Source organism: Bacillus rossius, chromosome 1 (genome assembly GCF_032445375.1).
Source record: "Bacillus rossius redtenbacheri isolate Brsri chromosome 1, Brsri_v3, whole genome shotgun sequence".
Taxonomy (NCBI): Eukaryota; Metazoa; Arthropoda; class Insecta; order Phasmatodea; family Bacillidae; genus Bacillus; species Bacillus rossius.
Genome location: NC_086330.1, coordinates 99,782,093 through 99,806,732, shown reverse-complemented (window position 1 = coordinate 99,806,732; position 24,640 = coordinate 99,782,093). Strand labels below are relative to the sequence as shown.

The 24,640-nt window shown below is 39.7% G+C and overlaps 2 protein-coding genes across 2 annotated transcripts in view; both read left to right on the top strand.

Annotated features, from left to right (window-relative positions):
* The window catches only part of LOC134532620 (locomotion-related protein Hikaru genki), a 161,373-nt gene extending 151,780 nt beyond the window's left edge, over window positions 1-9,593 (top strand). Inside the window, exons 8-11 of the mRNA XM_063369252.1 lie at window positions 975-1,184; window positions 1,863-1,970; window positions 3,007-3,180; window positions 7,846-9,593. Of these exons, the coding sequence (XP_063225322.1) occupies window positions 975-1,184; window positions 1,863-1,970; window positions 3,007-3,180; window positions 7,846-8,045 (692 nt within the window). The 3' untranslated portion in view covers window positions 8,046-9,593. The remainder of the gene's footprint in view (window positions 1-974; window positions 1,185-1,862; window positions 1,971-3,006; window positions 3,181-7,845) is intronic.
* Window positions 9,594-18,032: 8,439 nt separating this feature from the next.
* Window positions 18,033-24,640, top strand: part of LOC134540692 (juvenile hormone esterase) — a 35,998-nt gene continuing 29,390 nt past the window's right edge. Inside the window, exons 1-3 of the mRNA XM_063383572.1 lie at window positions 18,033-18,169; window positions 19,072-19,221; window positions 22,901-23,023. Coding sequence (XP_063239642.1) covers window positions 18,116-18,169; window positions 19,072-19,221; window positions 22,901-23,023 — 327 coding nt within the window. The 5' untranslated portion in view covers window positions 18,033-18,115. The remainder of the gene's footprint in view (window positions 18,170-19,071; window positions 19,222-22,900; window positions 23,024-24,640) is intronic.

Here is a 24,640-nt window from a genome sequence, read left to right as displayed (position 1 = left end):
TTCAAGAACAGGCGATCCCAGCAGAAGCAGGCGATGCTGTTTTAAACCCATTATAATGTCAGGAGAAACTAGTTATAGCATTGTTGCTGAGAATTAATGTTGAAAAATAGTTTCCTACTGGACAGTAATGACAGTATTGTCAGTAGTAAAGGCTATATGGTGTCATAGCGAGCTAGTCCAGCACAAAATGGTGTTTGAGTGGTCGGATTACTCACTTCCCGACCAAGGTGAACTGGATTCGGTCCTGGTGGGGTCAAAATTATAGGTTGTTTTACAAACATGTGGAAATTTTGTGGATTTTTCATTATAACAGGTGTGTACAGCTAGCGAAGGGGTCGGCTGTATTTACAGTCACGCCCGGACGCATCGCGCATTTTGGCTCTAACTGGCCCTCGGCTAATTGTCTGGAAGCCAGGACTAATTATTATTAGTCGACACGCCCAGTTCGCATCCCAATCCATTAATGTGGTGTCCACAATCCTAGCAGCCTTGTGCAGTGTGGCCTAGCTATATAGAGGGATAGCTAATTACTGTAGCGGTTGCCATCTGTTACGCATGTCATTCAACATATTTATTCAAGCTCTTGTTTATAGCATCTGAGTGGCAAAATATTTCGTTCAAAAAATTCCATATTTCAATTTCAATCAAGGAGGGCCCGCTGACAAAAATATGCAGTTAAACAAGTCAATAAATTTACCAGATAGGCTAAATAAACCTAATTAATGATGGCAGAAATAGGATTTTGCATTAGTTATATAACTCTCTCATACACTCAAGTAAAGTAAATTTTTTTGCCACCGATTCATTAATTTAAAATTTTCTGAAATATTAAATTTTTAAATGTAACACATTGATTAATGAAAAATTTATCACTAACATACTCTCTTGTTTTTGAAAAAAAAATTTTGTAGGATAGTAATTTATTTACATTTACTGAGTTAGTATGCCATTTTGGTTTTTGTTGACATGATAAGGTCAATGGTCGGGACCGACACCATCATGCACACCCATCATCTGCCCCAGCCTGCAGCTGGAAGACCCACACCTCAGTCTGGTGGAGCACAACACCAGCTACGGAGGACGAGCCGTGTTCCGCTGCTCCTGGGGCTACAGGCTGACCGGGCCTCCAGGCCTGGAGTGTGAGCTGGACGGCACATGGTCAGGCCCCATACCATCCTGTGAAGGTAGACTATCAGGGTAGCATGAGTGGCTATACATGTGTTCCACTGCTGTTGGGGCTACAGGCTAACCACCCCTCCAGGCCTGGAGTGTGAGCTGAACGGCACATGGTCAGGCCCCATACCATCCTGTGAAGGTAGAGTATCAGGGTAGCATGAGTGGCTATACATGTGTTCCACTGCTGCTGGGGCTACAGGCTGACCGGGCCTCCAGGCCTGGAGTGTGAGCTGGACGGCACATGGTCAGGCCCCATACCATCCTGTGAAGGTAGAGTATCAGGGTAGCATGAGAGGCTATACATGTGTTCCACTGCTGCTGGGGCTACAGGCTGACCGGGCCTCCAGGCCTGGAGTGTGAGCTGGACGGCACATGGTCAGGCCCCATACCATCCTGTGAAGGTAGAGTATCAGGGTAGCATGAGAGGCTATACATGTGTTCCACTGCTGCTGGGGCTACAGGCTGACCGGGCCTCCAGGCCTGGAGTGTGAGCTGGATGGCACATGGTCAGGCCCCATACCATCCTGTGAAGGTAGAGTATCAGGGTAGCATGAGAGGCTATACATGTGTTCCACTGCTGCTGGGGCTACAGGCTGACCGGGCCTCCAGGCCTGGAGTGTGAGCTGGACGGCACATGGTCAGGCCCCATACCATCCTGTGAAGGTAGAGTATCAGGGTAGCATGAGTGGCTATACATGTGTTCCACTGCTGCTGGGGCTACAGGCTGACCGGGCCTCCAGGCCTGGAGTGTGAGCTGGACGGCACATGGTCAGGCCCCATACCATCCTGTGAAGGTAGAGTATCAGGGTAGCATGAGTGGCTATACATGTGTTCCACTGCTCATGGGGTTACAGTCTACTCAGTCCTCCAGGCCTGGAGTGTGAGCTAGATCTCACGTGCTTATTGCCTCATGCTGGAGATATTTAAGGAAAGGCCTACAACAATTTTGCGTCTAATAGTTATAAATTATCATTTTTTTATGATTGTAGTTAGGTTTGGTAATTTATTGCACATTCCAATACGTTTACAATGATAGCAAAGTTATGATTCCTCAAATTTTGTACAGGTTTTATTAGTTTGACGTATGCATACAGGTCATAATGTCATGCAAAATATAATTGATTTGGGTGGTGGATCAATGTATAAGCATATCTTTGAAACACGCACACTTGGACCGGTTTTCCAAGACTCAAAAAATAAGTTTTTAGGTGTTGAATATGTTAAACCTTTACCCTAACCGTTTTCCTAGTGCACGATAAGACATAGCCAGTCCCTTATTTTTAGGGAACGGATTTTGGTGTCCTATCCGTTGACGATCTGCTGACCAAATTCTGCGCATTCGCAGGGCTCAACTTTTCGTTGATTTCGTCCAGGTGGCGGACCCGCGTCTGGCACCATTTGTTCGTATATATAGTAATTTTTGTGATCATCGAGGGACGTAACAAGCGTGTTGGTGTGCTAAATGATTCTTTATAATATCGAAACTATCCTGGAATAGACGTGCTCATTAATGGCCAGAACGAGAAAAAATCGCAACTTTAAAAGTACTTGATAAAAATTAGAAAGGCGTTTCAATTTTTGTGCGATGGTGCCGCTATCTCTAGTATTTTTTGCCGTAACAATTGTATCGGTGGTTGCGAAACGTCCGCTAGAGAGCGTAGAAACCAATTTCCAGCCTAATGCATCGTTTATTAAAACTGTTGCTGATTTATTCTTTACTGAGATTCGGTTTGGACACGTTCTGAAACACGGGCCACGGGATAGGCCGCGGTCGTATCCCACCAAGGCAGCGCTTGTTCGCCACGGAGCACAGGGAGTGTGGTGTTGCAGCCGTGCTGTGCCCGCCGCCGCCACCCCCGGTGAACGGCCGCCTCCTGGACGAGGGTGGCGACTACCGGGTGGGCGCCGCGCTGCAGTTCTCCTGCCTGGACCGCCACCAGCTGGTGGGCGAGGCCACCATCGTCTGCACCGAGACCGGCCTCTGGTCGCACCCGCCGCCCTTCTGTGAGTTGCCCCTTCTTCTTGACACACCACGTCTCAGCTCTCGGTGTACGGCATATGGTAGGAGTAACCTTGTGAACGGAACCTAAATAGCATATGGAACGGTAATGTGTGACCACGGTGCTGCCATATGTGGTGGGTAGCGCAAACCAAAGTTCACAAAGCCAAAGATAATGTTTTCTAGTATTAACTGTTTAATGACTTTAAACGAGACGGGCAGTATTTTAATAAAACTCCTTGTCGAAAATCAGTTCCAAAGCCGGTTTTTTTTCTTCAAGTTTATTTTATTTTGCTTTTATCGGAGACAATTATATAGTACAAAATATCAGTCTTCTAATCAAATGATTCAATACTCTAAGTAGCTGCTCTGGCAGCGACTTATAGTGGTGGGTGCGGAAACTACGTGTGATTCGCATCCAGAAATTAAGTTGAAAACCCAGTTTGCGTATATTTCTCACGCTCGGCATTATTCTGAAGAATTCTACGTTAAATTGCTTGTCCGAGTCGTGTTACAAGTGTATTTGCTACATCATGAAACACGAAACTGTTCGTTACCGAGGTTAGATGTTATGCATCACCGACGAGTTGAAAGATTCACTCAATTTTTTATTTTTTTTTGTAAACTGTACTGTTACATAGACTCATTATTTATTTGATTATTTTCATTCTTTTATAGACTAAACTATTATAAAAGTAGTCACGCCCAGGGTCGTAACCAGGATTTTGTGAAGGAGTTGTTCCAATATAATAAGTACATAATTTTTTTATGATCAAGTTTTCTTAGTTGGCTTTCAAAAGAAAATTCACCTTCACACCAAAATCTCGGGGAATAGAAAACATTTTAGAGTTCCAGCGTTCACATGTATAAATTTAAGTAATGCTTTTGCTTGATAAAATATAACGGACATTTTATAAATTGGTTTCTGTAAACTTATTTTCAATATTTTACTTCTTAGGTCAATAATAATGGGTTCATTTAAATGTTGTGTGATATATGGTGTGGAGGATATCACCGACAACTACGGAAATGATTTTGCAAGAGGACTGAATTCTCAGAACATTTTAATTGCGAATACATCATCTCGGATAATCATACAACAATAATTATGTGAACGCCCCTTAGCAATGAAGTTGGATCTTTGCGGGTGCTGGCAGGTGACTTCGATTCCACACTACGTCTGTACGCAGTGTCCTCCGAGCCTCTTACACGCGTACGACTGAAATTAAAGATATTTAACAGTAAAAAATCTGATAATTTAAATGGAGGGGGTGCCTTTTTATAAAGCTGTCAGGTCCACAAACATTAAAATTTTTCGCACTCGCTCCCAAACTCACAAACAACCCGCACGTTTACTCTCCGTAACGTACCGTTCAGTGACTATCTTGAATACTGACTCAAAAGAGGCTTATGCATACCTGTGCTTAGTCCCTGATAGACGTGGGCAGCTCGATGACTGCGGGCAGCGTGACATCGACTGAGACTGGTCTTGTTTCTTCCGGCTCTGTGATGCGGTATCTTCGATCGGGTGGACCGGACTGGCTACTCCTTCACTTGAAACCTGGGCTCTTACACGGACAGCGATGGCGGTTGACTATGAAGCCACTGGCCGAGTGTTCGTTGGCCGGAAGTATCGGCCACGTGACATTTGATCTAAACTCGGAGCCACCATGGAGTTTTTTCAGAATTTTTTTTTTTTTGTTGGCGCGCGAGTCACACACACTCCAGGGATGCGACATAAACCAGGCGCTCGCGTTGTTCTTAAAGTTTCGTCTCTAAACAAAAGGTATCTCGGGGACTGACAAAAACAAGTCATATATTTGTTATTAAATACATGAAGTACACATGTAAAGTTAGTACGAAAAACATGCTTTCAGTAACACGTGTGAACAGGGCCATCGAAAGGTGGTGACGGGTTGATGGAAGGGGGATGGTGAGGGGTGCTGGGGGGGGGGGGGGGGGGGGGGGGGAGCGCAAAACCCTCGAGGCCCGAGCTCTTTGAAAGGTGTAGGATACTCTTATAAGCTATAATCTTCTGGCACTTGTAAGTTCAAAAATACATTACAAATTAACATTCAAATATGTTGTATGATAACTTGACTTAATTTTTGTCATTTTCAAAAAAAATATTTTTATTGTAAAATAGCATTAGTTTCTTTTATAAATATTATATAAAACCGTTTAAGTTCGAGTTAAGAACTTTGTTTAAATTTCTATGATTGCATGAAGTTTAGCCTTTATATTATTTTAAAAATTAATTAAATTAATGTTCAAAATATTAAGTTAAAGGAGCCAAAACAATTATTAAAATGGAAGTGTTGATTCTAGACGAGATCACTAATAAGAAAAGACAGCGTATATCCGTATCAACTACATTACGAAGCATCTACCTGCTGTTTAGGAAATTATGAAAGGATCCTACATAATTATGTAATCATGGCACTCACTAGCATTCCGATATATTTTATACTCGGTATATTTTTAATTCTTGGGTTCACCTGGTACGACGAAATTCGCAGTTCTATTGTTAATATATTTTACAGGGAACCTTAAAAGCAATGCCATATGCGTAGATCACGTTTAGAGTTATGGCCACGGTAAGGCGTATGGTCTAAGGCTATGGCGACGTGCTCTTAAGCTGAGAAACGTGGGTTCGAATCTAGGTACCTCCATGAAATTCTTAACTTAATCAAACATTTTAATGAACATTCAAAAGGTCCAACATAAAGCGATTTTTACAATGCCGGTACAAAAAAACTAAATAAGATATGGCGGTCAACGGTGGTAGTGTGCTTCGCAGACAACTATAGCATTCTTTAGTTTACAACCAACGAAATATCGGGCAGGAGTGCGGATGCAGGAGAAGTAGGTGTCCGATCATGTTCGGCGAGCTCCCGATCATACCGATCATAGGCTTCGAGCGACGTACGCGCCCGAAGTGACCGAATCCTCACAAATGGCAAGCCTCATAGTCCCATAAGAAATAAATTGCACCAGAATCGGCATTCATGCACTACTGGCGTAGATATTGGGTGGTCAGGCGGCAGGGGACCAGAACCCATAATGGAACCAATCTCTTTTGAGAAATTCTGTTGTATAGGTAGGGTGTTATCAATTTGTTTCATGTATATTTTTAATAGAAAACAATTGTTTTCCTTAAATTAAAACTGTATTTTATGTTAGCAAAGAGTTCATATTCAATTCACTGGAATAAATTGTACATGGAAATATTTTATGCTCTACTCTTTAAAGTAACTTTTTATTAATGAGGAGACCACATTCTACTCTGCTCTCTTTACCTGGTAAAAATAACTTTTATGAAATTCGACCTATTTTTCAAAATAAGGGAAGTTTACCAAGCACGCTAACCAGATCTCACTTGCGTTAACCCCACGTGCGAAACCCTTGGGCCACATATTCCGTCCCGTCCCCCCTTTTCCTCTTGTTAAGTATACCAAGCTAATCCTATTGGCACCCCTGGTCCCGTGTATACCTGGACCGACACGTGGTCATGCTTATCTGTATGGTACAGCCAGGGGCATGTATTTTTTCGCGAAAAGATTTCTAGACTAGATGTGCATTGAAACTTTGTAAAATTTTCTGTGTTTCGTGGTTGGTTGGGTTTATTTCAGGTACTGTATACTACAGCACACCAATCAATGTGGAAGCAAACACGTCCTGAATGGCCAGGCCAAATACACTGTTAGAAATAACAGTAAATTTACGGACTTTTCAAAGAAGAATTAACCTGAAATAAATAAAGAGTTCTTCGTAATTTCAGATTTATGGTTCTTCACAGAAACCACGCCGTATTTCAACTCCCAAATCGTATTTCCGTTGTGAATAGGAAGAATTAAAGTGTGTCTTTGCATGAGTCTGATATTTTTTATCTTATATACCAAGATTATGGCGTGTTGGTTGATGCTTAAAGTAAGTGAAATTGGTACCCGGAAATTTACAAACATTGTTCCATTCATGATGGATTTTTTGTTGATTTGTAACCAGCGTTCATTAGTAAATTTAAGGTGAACATTTTTAACAGTGCAATGCAGTTGTTTCTCTAACAGACGGCTGCCAAACACAAGGGAACAATGGCTAGAGCAGGCTAATGAGTACCCAGATTTTAATTCACCTCATATTTACGAAAAACACAGATTACAAATCGTGCAGAGATCTTCGAGAATTAACAGTTATCTTCGTCAATTTACGGGAAATGAGTTAACTTTCTTTGAACATAATTCCTCTAGAATAATCTTGGTATATTATTAAAACGAAGTAGCTTGGCTTCTGGGTTGTAGCCGCGTCCTTGGCGAATAATTCACCGACGTTTCGGTCGACACAGCAGTTGCCATCATCAAGGAGTTAGTTACCAACTGAAGGCAACTGCAATGTCGACCGAAACGTCGGTGAATTATTCGCCAAGGACGCGGCTACAACCCAGAAGCCAAGCTACTTCAGACAATGGCCGTCAAAGCCTGCAAACATTATATTATTAAAACATTAAAAAAAAAATCACTCCTCTTTATTCCATGCGTGTGTTTGCCTTTACGACGCAACACAAAATTTGGGGATGCGGAAACAACCGTAGTTTTATTTACAAATATTGATTCACCTGAAATGTGTATTTGAGGTGCTCTCTGTGTGCCCTCTGAGAGTGTCTGTGGTCGCAGGCCGGCCGCGGTGCGTGTACCCTGGCGACCCGTTGCACGGAAGGATCGCCCCAGTGAAGTTCTTCTACGAGCCGGGCGACCACCTGAAGGTGACGTGCAGTGCCGGCTACGTGGAGCGGCTGGAGGCGAGACCGGTCTGCCGCGGCGACGGCACCTGGTCCGAGGAGGTGCCCGAGTGCCGCAGCTACCGCGACGTCTGAGGCCGGCGGACCCTCCACTCCCCGAAGGACTAGAAGCCAACACCGACCTCCCCGAAGAACACATCTCACGACCCCGGGAGGAGGTGACGACGACTTGACTATGCGTATACGCTTGCGGATTCCAACGCACAGTGTGTCTGGAGGACACCGGACCATATATGTGACAAACCTCCACCGAAGAAGTACCGAATCGAGACGGGTCACTCGCCTGCGGTCAGTTACCTGGCGACGGTTGCCCGAACACGGAGGTCTTCGAGTGTCCGTGGAGTTTTCCTGTTATTTGTTGTTGTAAGCGTGCTCCAGCCGATCCGGACGTCTCGGATCTGACCTCTGACAGTTGTTCCCGCCAACACCTGCATTCAAAATTCTAATTAAGACTCTGATTTACTTGCCCTGTTTGGGTCATCGTATTTAAATACATTTTTTTTTAAAAACAAAGACAATATCTATAAATGTTCCACTTTACACTTAATTAACTTTGCATTTTGGGTCTGCAGAAAATTGTGGTCGCCATTTTACCTGTTTTTTTGTAAATATCTGCAAAATTCGCGTTATCATTTAGAGACGGTCTAAAATTGATACCATCATGCATTTTGATGTCCTACCGCCTACCACATGAGGGTGTTGATGGTTTGGATGGTATGCCGGGACGCGAACTGGTGTAATGCAGGTTACAGTAAATTTATTGATTCTTAACACAAACAAATATAATTTTTATCAAGGTTTTTTTTAGTTATAATTACTGGTTTTTATGAACTCAAAAGTAAAGTTTTATGTCAGTATTTTTATGAACTGTAAACATGAGATTATTTGGTACACGGTTTTGGATTAACAGTATGTTACCTTCGTCTTGAAATTATTTGTTTTTAGTATGTAATTCATTAAATCAATAAAAACGAGGTTTTCCCTAGACCGCAGAAACCTGAGTTTCTCAGGGTGTTGGTTTAAGAGCGCTGTTGGAATAACAACAGTAGCAGAAGGACACGTACACACCATCGGTACTACTTTCGAGAAATGCCAAAACTGAGACGTGTTGAGAAAGCAGGTGTCCCACGCGGTGCGATTAATTCATGTTCTTGTGTGAAAACGGACTGCGTGATCGTTGACTAACTTTCGTATTGAAACATGTGTTTCAAACACAGCACAGAGCAGGTTTGCGCCAGGCAGTTCGCGGAAGTGTTCGGACCAACTGGCACGCACTCGCGAACATGCTGACATTTGCCTGCCCTGCGTTCGCTTCGGATCGACCGTGCGGCGAAGGTCGAGCAACAAACAAGTCGGTGTGTTCACCAGAGTTTCGCTGAAGAAACAGTCTCATTACACTACTGCCAGTCAAATAAAACTATCAATGACTTTTTAATATGTAGATGTGGATGGAAGATAGAGTAGTTTTGTTAATTAAGATGGTAGGAAAGGTCGCAACGTGCATGCATGACGAGAATATAAAAACAATAATGGAAGATGAACGACTTCACAGAATTCGATGGGGTTGGTTTTGTCGGCTAGATATTTTCATTCATTCATTAATGTACAATACAGTGTATAGTTTAAAAAAATGCAAACCGTTTTTCATAAAATAAGGGCTTAGAACCAAAAACAATAATTATGAAAAAATCTGGCTGTAAAATTATTAAAATCACATAACAATAGCCTTTATGATAACGAAATCTTATAACAAAATATATTTAAATGATTTTCTTTTACAGGTGCATAATATAAAGTTTGCATGACTTAAAATTAGCTTGATATTGAAATATATTTCGTTTCTAAGATTTGATTATAAAGTTTTTTCTTATGTAATTTTTATATCTTAACAGGCAATTATTTTTCATATCTGTTTATTTTTTTTGGTTTCAAGCCCTTATTTTATTTTGCAATTTTTTTTTCAACTAGGTATACACTGTATTGACTATTTCTGTACATTCAAGCCTCTGTAATGAAAATATCTAGCTAACTAAACCAATCCTTTCTAATTCTGTCAAGTCGTTCAGATTGTATTATTGTTTTATATTCTCGTAATTCATGCACGTTCCGGCCTTTCCTGTCCTTTTAATTTACATTCATTATGTTTGTTTCGATGTTGTGAGAATAAAAAATCTCTCACGTCACTGTCACTTTGAACATGACTAAACATTTGTATCTTTGTTTTTTTTATAAAAGTGACTAATGTTTAGCATTAAATTTAATGCTGCAATGGAGGACTCTGCGTTTCCTTTCAGACAGATGACATGGCACCGTGAACCAGTGCGTGGGTGAAGCGGGGTGAAGGGAACCTGTAATTCGTAGGCCGTCGTGTTAGAGACTGGACTGAAGGTCACGAATGCCAAGGGATTGCTCCCCCTTTTATTTGTTAACCCAGCCCTCTTAGCCGTGTGGCCCTGCCGGCCTGGGGCCCTCACGGGCGTGGATACGGATCAGGGGCGTAGCCAGGGGGGGGGGGTTAGGGGTTCAAACCCACCTCCCCCATTAGCACCAAAGAGGGGGGGGGGGTTAGGGTTTCAAACCCCCCTCCCTCCTTAGCACCAAATCTTTAATTAATTTGTTATTCATCACTCAAAAAAATTTCATATTAAAATTAATAAAATTTTTACCATTACAATATTTAAATTTAAGTACCGAAAACTGCTAACATAGCACTATTTTACACCTTAAAATCCAAATTTTCCCGGGGGAGGGCACCCGGACCCACCGCTTTAATACGGGGGGGGGGGGGGCATGCTTCTTAACACCCCCCATAACAAATCCTGGCTACGCCACTGATAAGGATACGCTGTATACGCGTAACAGGAGAGGTGTTAGAGATCAAGCTATGCCCAGAGGCTGAGGCTACCCATCCCAGCATAGACACCACCGTCACCCCTTGCCTCACTCAGCTAACCATACAAGTTGCTGCGTCCAAAGCTCTATAGACTAATTCGGCATTGCTGGCGCCTACCCCGTGCTCCCACATCACACTGGGACCCCTCAATCACCCAGTGAACCCGTGGTCCGGTGGAGGTCTATTCAACCTCTACTTGCTGTCCGGGCTAGTACCGGAGCTGTGTCGTCGCTCACAACGTCGACCCCGCATCGGGCTAGAGAACCCTTGGAGTGCTCCAAGCGATATGAGCCACCAATACCAAGTACGAGGCCTACCCAACAAGAATCCAGGGCCTTAGAGGAAACCTCGGCGGGACACCATTCAAACATGATGGATCCTTCCCGTACTACTACCAACTTGTTGTCGACTCGGCAGGCCGTTCACTGGTAGCTAACCAAACCGTCACTGTTCAGAATTACTCCACTGGATGTCCTCGTCTCCTCAGACTACCCTCCGACCCGCCGTACCTCGGCCCGGCGGATTTACAGCCGATTAAGGCCCGGAAGTGCCTGAACTCATCCGGCGACAATCGCAGAAAGCCCCAGGCTAGAAATGGTAACCACAGTGCGTGTGCTGGAGGGCCCCAGGGTTGCCTCAGTACCTCCCCCGACCACTGAACCAGGAGATCAAGTCACACCTAGTCGAGCGGTTTACAGTTCTTTTTTAAGCCCGGGTGCACCCAACACCGCAGCGCCATGCTCAGTCCTTCCATTACCATAGGCCTAATCCATTCACTATGGGGTCCTTTGGGGCTGTCGGCAGTCGAACCCCCCGGAAATGTTTCTATCGCATCTGCTGTTGCCCGCAGATTCAGCCCTTTCACCATTTCTGGTCCCATACATGCAATTGAGGATGCAACTGTAGCAGGGTTACGCCCGGCATTGTCCTCTTTAGACCCGTGCATAGTTAGCTGTGCGGAGGCTTGCCAATGCCTTCCACAGTATTTAAGGGGAATTAGGCGCCGCCATCTTGAATTCTTCATACTTTTTTACTACAATTCTAATTATGAACTATTAATCTCAATTTTTGGAATGTCAAGGCATAAATCATATCTCCCATACCTTATATACCTTGTAGCAACCACATATTTACCAACAGTCTCTTAGTCTGTAAGCACCGCGAGAAAATGACTTATTTATTCACGCGGCCGACTACAACTATGTATCAAGATAATCGCACAAGTTCACAAGTGTTGACTTCAACACGTAGCCAAAGGTATGCCACGTCAAACCAAAATACTCAGTTTGGAAGTTGGTATGAAAATATTTAAAATTGCAAGATGGCGAGGCCCGATCCTCTCTAAGTTAAGGGACCCTCCCGAGGATCGAACTCGGAACATTTGGCGCACCAGCCAGTAGCTTCAACCTCAGCACCAACATGTCTGACACAGTTATTTCAAAGTTAAATGGAAATTATATTATGTTCGGGAATAATTTAGCTATGTGCGTCAACAGCAATTGATTACAGACGCGTGTGAATTTCCACAGCGAGCAGCTTTGAATGTTTTTTTTTTCTTTCAATAACTATTTGATTGCATTACTAACAGTAAGCATCACATCCAAATGGAAATGTTTTGCTATAGGTACTGTGGTATTTATGCTAGTGAAAAACACATAACTACACTTATAAAACAGTAATGTGACTGACTTACTGACTGACTGACTGACTGACTGACTGACTGACTGACAACGCACAGCCTAAGCCGGAGGTCCTAATGATTTAAAATTTGGAGGAAATATTTTTTGAGTGCTCTAGGGGTGCACTAAGAAAAGAAAAATGTTTTGAAATTGTTTCCCCTAAAGGAGTGAAAAAGGTGTGGTAAAGTTTGTATGAAGAAACATTTTTTTAAAAGTTACGGTGATGAAATTTTGTAAATATACTTTTTCGAAAGAAATAAAACAATACGTATTTAATTATTGTTGAACATTCATCTCCTTGAAATAAGGAAGGGGGGGGGGGGAGATTTCGGGGGCGTTAAAGATAAAAATTCCCCTTATTGGTTAAAAATACCCATGACAACGAATGTCGCATTGTTAATACTTTTCTAGTCACCATGGCAACAGCTATGGTATTGTTGATGCATTATTCGTCTCCATTAAAATTTTGCAGGGGCGTTAAATATCAATTTTTCCCGTTTTTCAAGGAAATCTCCTACATACCTGAAACCCGGTAGCGATGTTCCTTGCATTACAAAGACACCAACTGAGAACGAGGTTTTCCGAAAATTATCTCCCAAGGGAGTTCATCCCAGGCAACGTGTGCGCTTCAGCTAGTGTATTTATAATCCCCAACGTTTACGGCTCTGGTCTGACGGCTTTGGATCACTGTACCTGTGTTGTGTGACTCAACACTATGCCGTCACCCAGTTTTTCCTGGCGTACCCAACAAAAAGGGAAGGAACAACTATAGGTATGCGAAATGTACGTAAGGACCAGAAATCCAAAAACTTAAACACCGGCAGATTCAATTACGGTTTTCATTTTTGAATGAATATGAGTTGCAGGAAAATTAAACATCCCAGCACTTAGAGGAAGGGTTTAAAAGTTATTTTAATCATGTATCACTTACCTCTATATCAATAAAGGTTTCAATGTATCTGCAAATCATTTAGAAATTCATTAAAGAAAATTAAAAATAAAGACACATTAAAAAGCAAATGACCAAACATACAACCAAAAAAACCTATGCATTAGAAAAATTTAAGTCCAGTTAAATAAGAGTGTATTTTTTGTTATTTTTCGAAGATACATGCCAAGTGTCACTCTGCCCTGTCACCTGGCACCCCAGGGTCGTCTACCAGAAAAACATTTCTTATAAAGGAATTGAAGTCACCAGCACAGGAGGCCAGGTCAGTGAACTTGCGAAGTCTTCTCACGGCCTCTTGAGTGCAAGCAAGCATTGAGACTTAGAGTGGGATGACTGTTGCCCAACAAACTTTGTTCTTGATATGCCTACATAGCTCTTCTTGACCTATCCCTCACTGTTGAATAATCTTCACAATATGTAGGTCCCTTACTTTCTTATATTATTTTGGGCAGGTACTTATTAATGCATTTGTACAGGTACCTACACAATATTTTTTGTTGAACTTGTGTTCTTATTTTTTTCCTTTTTGGTTGACATGTACCAATAGAGTTGAATAGCCATAGTACAAGATAGATAATTTTAAATAAGTGTTATTCTATTCTGCAGTTACCTGTGTGTAGAAATATTTCCTGACTCTTTATTTGAATCTCACTTCGGGCATTATTTATTTTTTCAGGACAAATTAGTAAACCTGCAAAATTAACATTATCGCTTGGAGACGGTCTAAAATGAACGCTATTAAACATTTTGATATTTTCATTGTATAGTGAGTATTAACGGCACCCTGAAATACAGAAAACCAATAATAGGAAAAATCCACACGACACAATCATATGGAGTCTGGACAGAAGGTAAGATAAGGCGACAGCCAATGAGCAAACGTAATTGACTTATTTATGCAAACGTTTTTGTGAACTCCAGCCTAGACCCACAAAATATCGCGAATTTTGCAGTCTATGCAAATAAGCTTCAACCCTACTAAGTCCTAAAGCATGAAGCAGGGATGTTTATATGCTCTAAAATAAAAGTATCTCGACAATGCAGTGTTCAGGGATGAACGGAAACCCCTTCGGTCACCTCTTGTAACATACTGACGCCACTCCCGCTGCCTGATTAAGTTTAGGATAAATATTGAATTGAAAATGATCTCAAAGGGAAAGGGGGGTTCGACCTCGTGGCTGCAGGCAGGAGTGCGTCGTTAGTTTAAACTACCTGGGCTGTTAATGCCACCCAGGACGCCTTGAAATAAAAGGGAAATGACTGAGAAAACACTGTACTTTATTACTGCTTGATACACTTGCTTGTCCAACGCCTGGCCGAGTCTGTTGTCAGACCGTCGCTTCACGATCGGTTCGACACATTGACGTTGCGCGCGAACAGGATAGGCTGCAAACACGTGTATATAGTTCTATCCTGAGAGCGATATTGACAAAACGAAGGCTGTGGCAAACTATTGTAGAACTGATAAGTTGCAACTATGTTTATATGGTAATTGAAGTTAAACATACAATGGCAAAAGTATACGATCAAACGTCCTTAAACATGATTGCAGTCTAGCCTACTTCAATACGAATGTTTCAGATTTTGCATAAGCTCGGCTAGATGAAAATTATACTAGAGTCACAGTAGCTCCTTAAAGGTTGACAAAGTTATTATTAGGTTAGATTGCCAATACATATATTACACAGTCAAAATTAGCTAAATCGAAAACACGTTTATTAAAGAGTTAATACACCATGACACTAAAGGCTTGCCAGAAGCCCTCATCAAACAATGATTAACTGGCGTCGAAGCCTGGAAAAATGCGTAAGGCTCAAGTCCGCTGTCCGAGTTCTTTGAACATAAAATTTACGTAATATGCCGAAATATCCCTGTTGGGATTTAATGATTAAGCGAAGAGCCGCACGTAAGAACGTACGGCTGAGTGGGGTCGGGCGCAGAGCTAATTGAAAAGATTAGGTAAACTTACGACTATGGCGATGAATTGGAAAAGTGGCGCGAAAACTGTAAGGTCTGCGTTCGCAGAGCGCAGTCCCCTGTGAGCTCCTGGCCAAGACGCGTGTAGCGCGGTAAAACAGCCTCGACCAGTTTTGGACTTAGTTGTTAAATTTGATATTACATGATTATTTTGCAATTGCACATAATTCTCATATTATTTCAGTATCTTTTAATTTGTTATTATTTTGGTTTTGAAAGGAGGAATTACTTATTTAATTACACATTAGCGCATTGCCACACCCGGCCGGGCGCTGTAGTCGACTTGCTGTTCGTCGCGGCGCACTTTAACTCACACGGCGGACATCACGCGCGGGCGTGTTCGTTGCACTTAAGAGTAAGTGTTGCTGGGACGTTACGGCCTGTGCGACCCAGAGGGAGCACCGGCGGCTGGCGTCAATAGGTATGTTTTCGAGTCCCAGTTCTCTTTTAACGCCTTGACAGGTGAGGTGACCAGCCACACACGAAGGAGAGACTAGTTGCATATTACTAAGATTACTCGTCGGAGGAGTTTCTTCGAGGACAAGCGACCCGCATTACAGACAGGAGTGACTTGTTTCTTATCTTAAGGTGAATGCGGTAACAACAGAGACAGAGCTACTGGAATTATTGTAACTGGCTCAGATCTCCCAAGCATAAACTATAGTTAGAACTGAAGAGGTTTTGGCAAAAACAACCATTGTACATATATTTTTACCAAACGTAACCACTGTACTTAAAATTGGGATTTTTTTTTAATGTTGGCTATCCTATACATATTTACAACCCGTTTCTTCAACACTCATGTTGTTTGCTTGTTTGTTTTCAACTTCTTTCCTTTATCAATAAACATTATTCTTTTCCTTTTTGTACTTTCAGTTGGGATTGTTTTGGCAAAAACAACCTTAGTCCAGAACCAAGAAAGTTCCAAGTTTAATTGCTTAACTATATTTGCAGATTTTTGTTGATTATAACATCAAAAAGCAGTAAGAAAGTTATTTGTGTTACAGTGTAAGTTACACATAATTTAAGTACCAATGAACAAAGGAGGAACTTTTTTGCTTTTCCTAAAAATGTTCATTTTTGTATTAAGATTATTTTTGCAAAGGCTTTTCAATTGTTTTTTTTTTTTGACAAAGTTTTCAGCAACATTTGTGAGGTATTCCACGTGGTTCACGAATCAGATGGAAGGAGTAAACCAACGGCTGTCCTGAGACACAAACCTGCCATCTGTGACCTAGAGAACACATGAAGCTGGATTAGATACAGGTGAAGCAGTGGAATAAACAATTAAGTGAAGTAAGAAACATGAGTTTTATGGATTTTGCCGGGAAGGGGGAGGGATAGAACCACTTTGTCGGCAATTTACTTTCAAATTCTTTCCATTTGTTCATGGGAATGATAGATGTTTTATGTTGTTTTGGGGGGGGGGATACATCTCCCCCCCCCCCTTGCGAACACCCCTGGTGGCTATGCCTTTTTTACACCAATGACAATAACAGCCGGGTAGAGATAAACAAAAAATTCCTTTAGCTGCTCTCAAGGGAACCAAATTTCTGTGCTTTGTCCACACTTACATCTTTGTAGTAGGTACTGAATAGTAAAGTAAAAAGATTAGTTTCCACCCGGGGAAAGAACTCATCTTGACATCCTCTTTTTTTTTTAAACAAACCAAAACAAATCTTTTCCCGACGACGCCTTATATCACCGCCACATATTAATTAGACTTTTCCATATATTTTTAATTCAACTTAGATGGTAAATTAATAGATTTATTTGCTGACATATCATTTTTAATACATTGCAAGTTGGATAGTATGTGAAAAATGTCATTTTTTTTTTCATTATTGACAATATACATGAATGTATCTTTTAAAACAAGTAATACAGTATATCTGCTCGCCAATTTTTTTTGTGTTCTAGCACAACAATATTCAAGTAAATAATATCTATAGTAAATTTACTTTACCAATTTAGCCCCCCTCTCCCCCCGGCCAGGGGGCCGGGGCACGAGCCCCGTCTACCCCCTTCTGGTTATGCCCCTGGTACTAAGAAATCCAAATTGGCCTTTTTAGTGAATTATGGGAATAATTTGCAACAAAATGCAGGAATAAGTACTAAGCAGAAACTCACATAATGTATATAAATGGTATATGATATGAAATAAGCTATGATTCAAGAATCTCAATCTTAAAATATTTTTAAAAATATTTTTAATTCCACTTACGCTGATATAGTAGGTGTTATATTAGCTATGTATGTAATTGTTTTAAACAAGAAATATATTTTTTAATATATTATTTTTATGTATACTGCTTTGCTCCACAAGATAAAATATAAAAACTATGGTTCATCATATCATCATTGATGTAATCATAGCTAAAATCAATTCTTCAATATTGCATTGTTGATTGATTTAAAATGTGTTATCTGTGACACTTCAGAACTTGTACTAAATTTGTTAGTTATTATCTTTCCTTCATACAGTTAGAGTGGACTGTGTAGATAAAGAAAACAATGTTATCAGTTTTAAGTGAACCAATATTGTTAAAAATATATAGCCACCTATCTTTAATGTCATCTTTAAATTTTGTGACTGTGATTTTACTGTTAACGGAGGTAACTAACAAACTGTTACCAGCAAAACATCATGTACATGTCAAGAATTTTGTCGGCTCTGCTAATAATAGCAGTCTGTAAACAGGTAAGTATGATTCTTATTTCTATAAAACATTATTATGCAAAAATTTAAATTTTTGAGGATAAATTTGTTAAATCTCATAGGTAGAACCTGTAGGTGGGTAATGTAATTGAATGTTCTACGAATGTAATAATGAAGCTAAATAATATAACATACATTTAATTCTCTCATATTTGTTGCAAACTTTATTAATACGTGTATAATTACCATGCAAAAGAAAAATATTATAATCGAGAAATTATTTAAGATTGCAGTATATGAAGTTCTTATATACATAAATATTTCAAAATATCCATGTGGGCTAAACACTTTCACAAGTTTTTAGTAAGTATACAATATAAAATACTGATATAAACAGCCTAATAAATATCTCATTTGATTGAAATAAACTCAAGTGACAAATTTGGTAAAAAATAATTTGTATGTGCAGTTAATTGTCACATTCTTCCTAAGAAGTTACTTAAATATTTATGGCATATTATTTGTATTACAGAAAACTTCTTAGTAATTTTTTTTGAAACAAAAACCATGATGCATTAAAATTACAAAATTTATAATTCCCACAGGCGTTTTGTTCACAAACAATAAAATATAAAATATAATATTTTAAAGATATGTAGCATATAGATGGTTCCAAGAACTGTATTACATCATCAGTATTCCATTCAGTTTGTACAAACTGACATTATGACATATTTAACCTTTAAATCTAAATAAGAACTCCATAGCAGAAAAAGCTGTGTGCTTGTAAAGATAAGTACATTGTAATAATGAAACAGATCTTGATTGTAACTGACAAAAATATGTTCTCCATTTACCAGCCCTATAATATGTTTTTTTCTTCCACCTCCTGCATTAAGTGACTTGTAATGTGTTGAGTGTTGCACGTATTCTCGATACGACAGGTGATGAGTGCGGTGACGTCACCTCACGTGACTGTAGCGCAAGGCACTCTGCGAGGCTTGCAGGTGACTTCGAGAGCGTCAGGAAAGACTTACTACCGCTTCCAAGGCATTCCTTACGCGAAGCCTCCCGTGGGATCGCTCCGGTTCAAGGTAAGGCTACAACGATACATTGTCAGAGGATACACAGTCTTGACGACATCAACACCTTTCCCATCACTCACTGAATGCCAAGTAAGTTCAGAGACACAATCTACATAAGAAATTAAACAGATCCTAAAGCTCCTATACATTTATCTGATTATGAAAAATATATCATATCTAAAATAATGTATGGAGTGATTTCAACTAATGTATAGGTGATTTCAGTGAGCAATTTAGAAAATGCTTATCTCTAATGTGTTTTACTTTGATTTTAATCTAGATTTTGACCTTCTATAACTATCAATAATAAAAAAAATTGCATCTCAATATTTTAGCTAAACTTTCATAAACAGAATTACAGATAACCGACAGCTTTTACCTTTGAAGTACTATGTATTTTTTTTTTATTGGTATTAAAACCAGAGATTATGGAAGTATGTAGTTGGAGCATAAAGTGTGAGTCTGGCCAAGGGGGTGTGAAGCTTTTCCGAGGGAGGGGAGGGATCAGGGGGATTCAGGTACCAATGTGGTGGCTGTTTGTTTACAACTTCTTGTATTTGTGATTAAAACACGCATGATACATGCGTGATTTCTGAAATGTAATGGCTTTACTTCTCATGGCTAATGCTCTACCTGTATTCTTACCTAATCTCTGATCCTCTGATACTCTCAATTTCATTTTCCCCTCCACTATTCTAGTGCACTTCAGGGACGGATTAGGGAAAGCTCCGGGAGGGATGGGAGTACTGCGCCGGGCACCGACTTAGATAGGGCGTAGGATGGGCTAATTATTGTAGACTACAAAATGTGTGAAATATAAGAAATATAATCATACACTATCTAATAAGTAACTGGAAACAGTACGGTACATATCTCCTAAATACCTAATTTTATGTGTAAATATTCTTTTAACTTATTTATTGGCCCTTGAATATGTATAGTGTTAAGGTAATACAATTATAAAGTAAGTTTAGTTTTCTGTACTTCATAAAATAATTTCTCAATATTTTTTTAGAAATGTACCACATTTAAAACAGTGTTTTTTTTTTTTAAATAATATTTGTATGACCATTGAACCCCTAATGCTATACTAATTTTTTAAATACAGTACAACAATACCTCCACTTACGATACCCCTTCTTATGTGAATTTGGAGTTACGCGATTTTTAAATCTTCACGTTGATTTGATCGTCTTTTGTTTTAATATCCCACGACTCCCGATTCTCCACTCTGCACTATTGTTCGAACATGTTTCACGTGTAGGAAATTTTGCGTGAGAAGAATAAATCTTATATCTGTTAGACTACTGTTAGATTTTATGAAGCCTTTTATAACAAAATAACTTCGGTTTACGTTTTTGCAATTCATAATAATATAATTTGTTGTAGCAACTAAGATCTTATTACACATTTTTTTCTAAATTACTGTTTTATTTAGTTTCTGGTCCCAACTAAACATAATTTGTATTTATGTATTTATATGCGAAATTGTACCCCAACTTATGCAAATTTGACTTACACGGTTATCGCTTGGTCCCACCTTTCACATAAGTTCAGGGTATTCACGTACTTGAAATATAACGTATTCTTAAACATTGGTAGGTAGAACACAGCATGGAAAAAATTTAATTTAAAATTTTGTATATAATGTACACGGATGCAAAACTCGCGAGAGAAAGTGTAAGATATTATGTTGGCAACATGTTAAGCAACATACCGGCGGTCATGTTGGTGGCTGGAAAAAATGTAAAAGTATAAGCTTGTACAGACGTGCAATTAAAGACTCAAGATGATAAAACTGCAGTGAACTTCTTATTTATAACAGAAAGAGACCACAAACTTAAAACCTGTCTAGGAGTTTCACAAAATTTAAACAAAAATCATTAAATATCATGTCTGCCACAAATATTTAAATCAAAAAACCCCTAAAACCCAGTTTTAACTCAGCTATTACAAAATTAAACATTTAAAAATAATAAAATAAGATTTAGGGAAAATAAATTAAATTATTAAAAACAAATCAATTAAATAACAAAGTAGTAAAACCAACTCAAAAATATCAACTCTAAATAAAAATAATTATAACACATACATTATTAAAGTATTTAAATAATCTGTATGATATTTAATAAAAATATCCATTAAGATCTAATAACAGGTGCCAGTGTGCACTGCCCACAAATTATTAAAATAAGTTATAATAAAACATGTATAGTTTCCAAGTGTTATTTTCTAGTTTATTTACTTAACATTGTAAATAAATTATTACACCAAACCTTCCCCCCCCCCCCCTTCCCAAATTTATTTGCTGCCACTTGGGAAATCACATCATCATCATCATCATCATCATCATCATCATCATCATCATCATCATCATCATCATCATCATCATCATCATCATCATCATCATCATCATCATCATCATCATCATCATCATCATCATCATCATCATCATCATCATCATCATCATCATCATCATCATCATCATCATCATCATCATCATCATCATCATCATCATCATCATCATCATCATCATCATCATCATCATCATCATCATCATCATCATCATCATCATCATCATCATCATCATCATCATCATCATCATCATCATCATCATCATCATCATCATCATCATCATCATCATCATCATCATCATCATCATCATCATCATCATCATCATCATCATCATCATCATCATCATCATCATCATCATCATCATCATCATCATCATCATCATCATCATCATCATCATCATCATCATCATCATCATCATCATCATCATCATCATCATCATCATCATCATCATCATCATCATCATCATCATCATCATCATCATCATCATCATCATCATCATCATCATCATCATCATCATCATCATCATCATCATCATCATCATCATCATCATCATCATCATCATCATCATCATCATCATCATCATCATCATCATCATCATCATCATCATCATCATCATCATCATCATCATCATCATCATCATCATCATCATCATCATCATCATCATCATCATCATCATCATCATCATCATCATCATCATCATCATCATCATCATCATCATCATCATCATCATCATCATCATCATCATCATCATCATCATCATCATCATCATCATCATCATCATCATCATCATCATCATCATCATCATCATCATCATCATCATCATCATCATCATCATCATCATCATCATCATCATCATCATCATCATCATCATCATCATCATCATCATCATCATCATCATCATCATCATCATCATCATCATCATCATCATCATCATCATCATCATCATCATCATCATATCACTTTCAATTGACAAGATGGCTAAGTAAGAGAGCCGAGATTGACTCATAGAGAATTTAAGATAATTCTTAATAAATTTTAGTTTGGAAAAAAGAAACGAAAATAAAACCTACTCTGACATGATGCTGCTGAAACACTTAACTTTAAGTAGAATCAGAATCTTTAGGCTGAAGTCAGTTTTGGTGCAGAATCAGAAGGCCATTCTCTAGTTAGTAGTTGTCAAAGTTATTTATTGACTACATTTTAGGTTTTATCAGTTGAAAAAAAAGTTGTGAGCACAATTCTGTCACACTCCACTGCAGGGATGCCACCCACCGCACTCACCTGGCTGCACCTCGTGCTTCCAAGGTCGCGTTGCAGCGAGCACTGTTCGCAGGCCCCGGAGGAGCCGGCGTCGTGGTCCGGCGTGCGGGACGCCATCAACGAGGGAGGGGTCTGCCCCCAGGACGGAGTCAAGAGCCAGGAGGACTGTCTTTTCCTCAACGTGTACTCGCCTCAGGTAGACGTCTCTCACACGTTCCTACTTCACGATCGCACGCCCACCTACACACTTACTGACCAGGGAGATCCACTAGCAGGTCAGGGGGTGATTTCCTCGGTCATCAAGAAACACTTATCACAAACTGTTATAGTGACCGATCCCAATTTCGTAGTGATCATTCTAGAAATTCGCAGTTTAATAACCAAAGGTGATCATACATTTTTATTTAGAAGAAATTAACATATGTGTGTGTGCAGGTGTGCATGCAAAAAGAGAAGGAAAAGGGGGGGGGGGGTTTATAGGAAGATATAATATCATAGGCGCCGACTATGGGGGGGCAGGAGGGGCGGTTGCCCCCCCACTGAACAGATAAGAGGGGCGTCGCCCCTCCTCGTTGGTCACAAAAATTATTAGTTACATTCTTGAAGTGTAACATAACTAGAACTTTCAGAATAATTTTAAGGTAAGGTGATTGTCAATCAAAGTTTACGTTTTACGACTCATGGTGGTCACGCTATAGACATGGTGCATATCACATGGGCTCCGATTACGACCACAGGATCACTGCGTTGGCAGGATGTGCTGCTATCGGGTGTCACTTATCGGCATAATTTGTGCTCGGACGTTTTACCGCCTTTCACATGCTATCAGGTGTCACTTTCGCTTTCGGTATCTTTTGCTTTCAAATGTTACAACCCTTTACGTTCACGACTGCTATCAGTTGGAACATCAATTTATTTTGTTTTTAAATGTTGCCTTCCCTGCGGTTTGTATTTACCGATGCCGAGTATTTCAATGTTTTTATTGTGAGTGAAAACATGCCAATGTGCACGTTAGAATTTATAAAGTTTTAAGGTGTGTAATATAATTGACTTATTCACTTTAACTGTGGTGCATTATGTGGAAGTACATAAAAAAACTGCCCAGTGATAAAACTGTACAACACACAGATCTGACTGTTACCGACAGCAATCAGCAGACAACTTCTGCCTCATCAACAAAGGAGAAGGAAGAAGCACAAGTTCCTGTTACTGGTGAAGGTGGTGAAGAACGAAAAAAGACTTTCGGAACAAAAAAAGAAGGTAATCGACATTTTATTAGAGACTGGGAAAATAAATTTGCTTGGCTTGAATATGACAATAATAAGGATAAGGTATTTTGTAAAATATGTAAAACTATTTACTCTCAGAATAAGTGTGTGAATAAAACTTTTAGTGCAGCTTTTGTGGAACTAGGATTCTGCAATTGGAAAAAAGCGATTGAGAAATTCAATGAACATGAGAAGTCTCGGTTTCACAGGGAATGCACGGAGGCAGATTTTCATTCTCAAGCTGGTACTAATGTGCTCAAACAATTGTCCACAAAAAAAGCTAAAGAAATGGATGAGGCCCGAATTGCTTTGGGTAAAATTATAGGCAGTGTGCGGTTTCTAGCAACTCAAGGATTGGCAATTCGGGGTCACAATGACGAGTCATCAAATATCCTGAAACTACTGAAATTAAGAGCTGAGGACAGCATGGAACTAGATGCTTGGTTACAAAGAGATGGTTATAAATGGATTTCTCACGACATCGTTAACGAAATATTGTCTATTTTGTCACATGCAGTGGTGAATAAGCTTGTTTTCGAGATTAA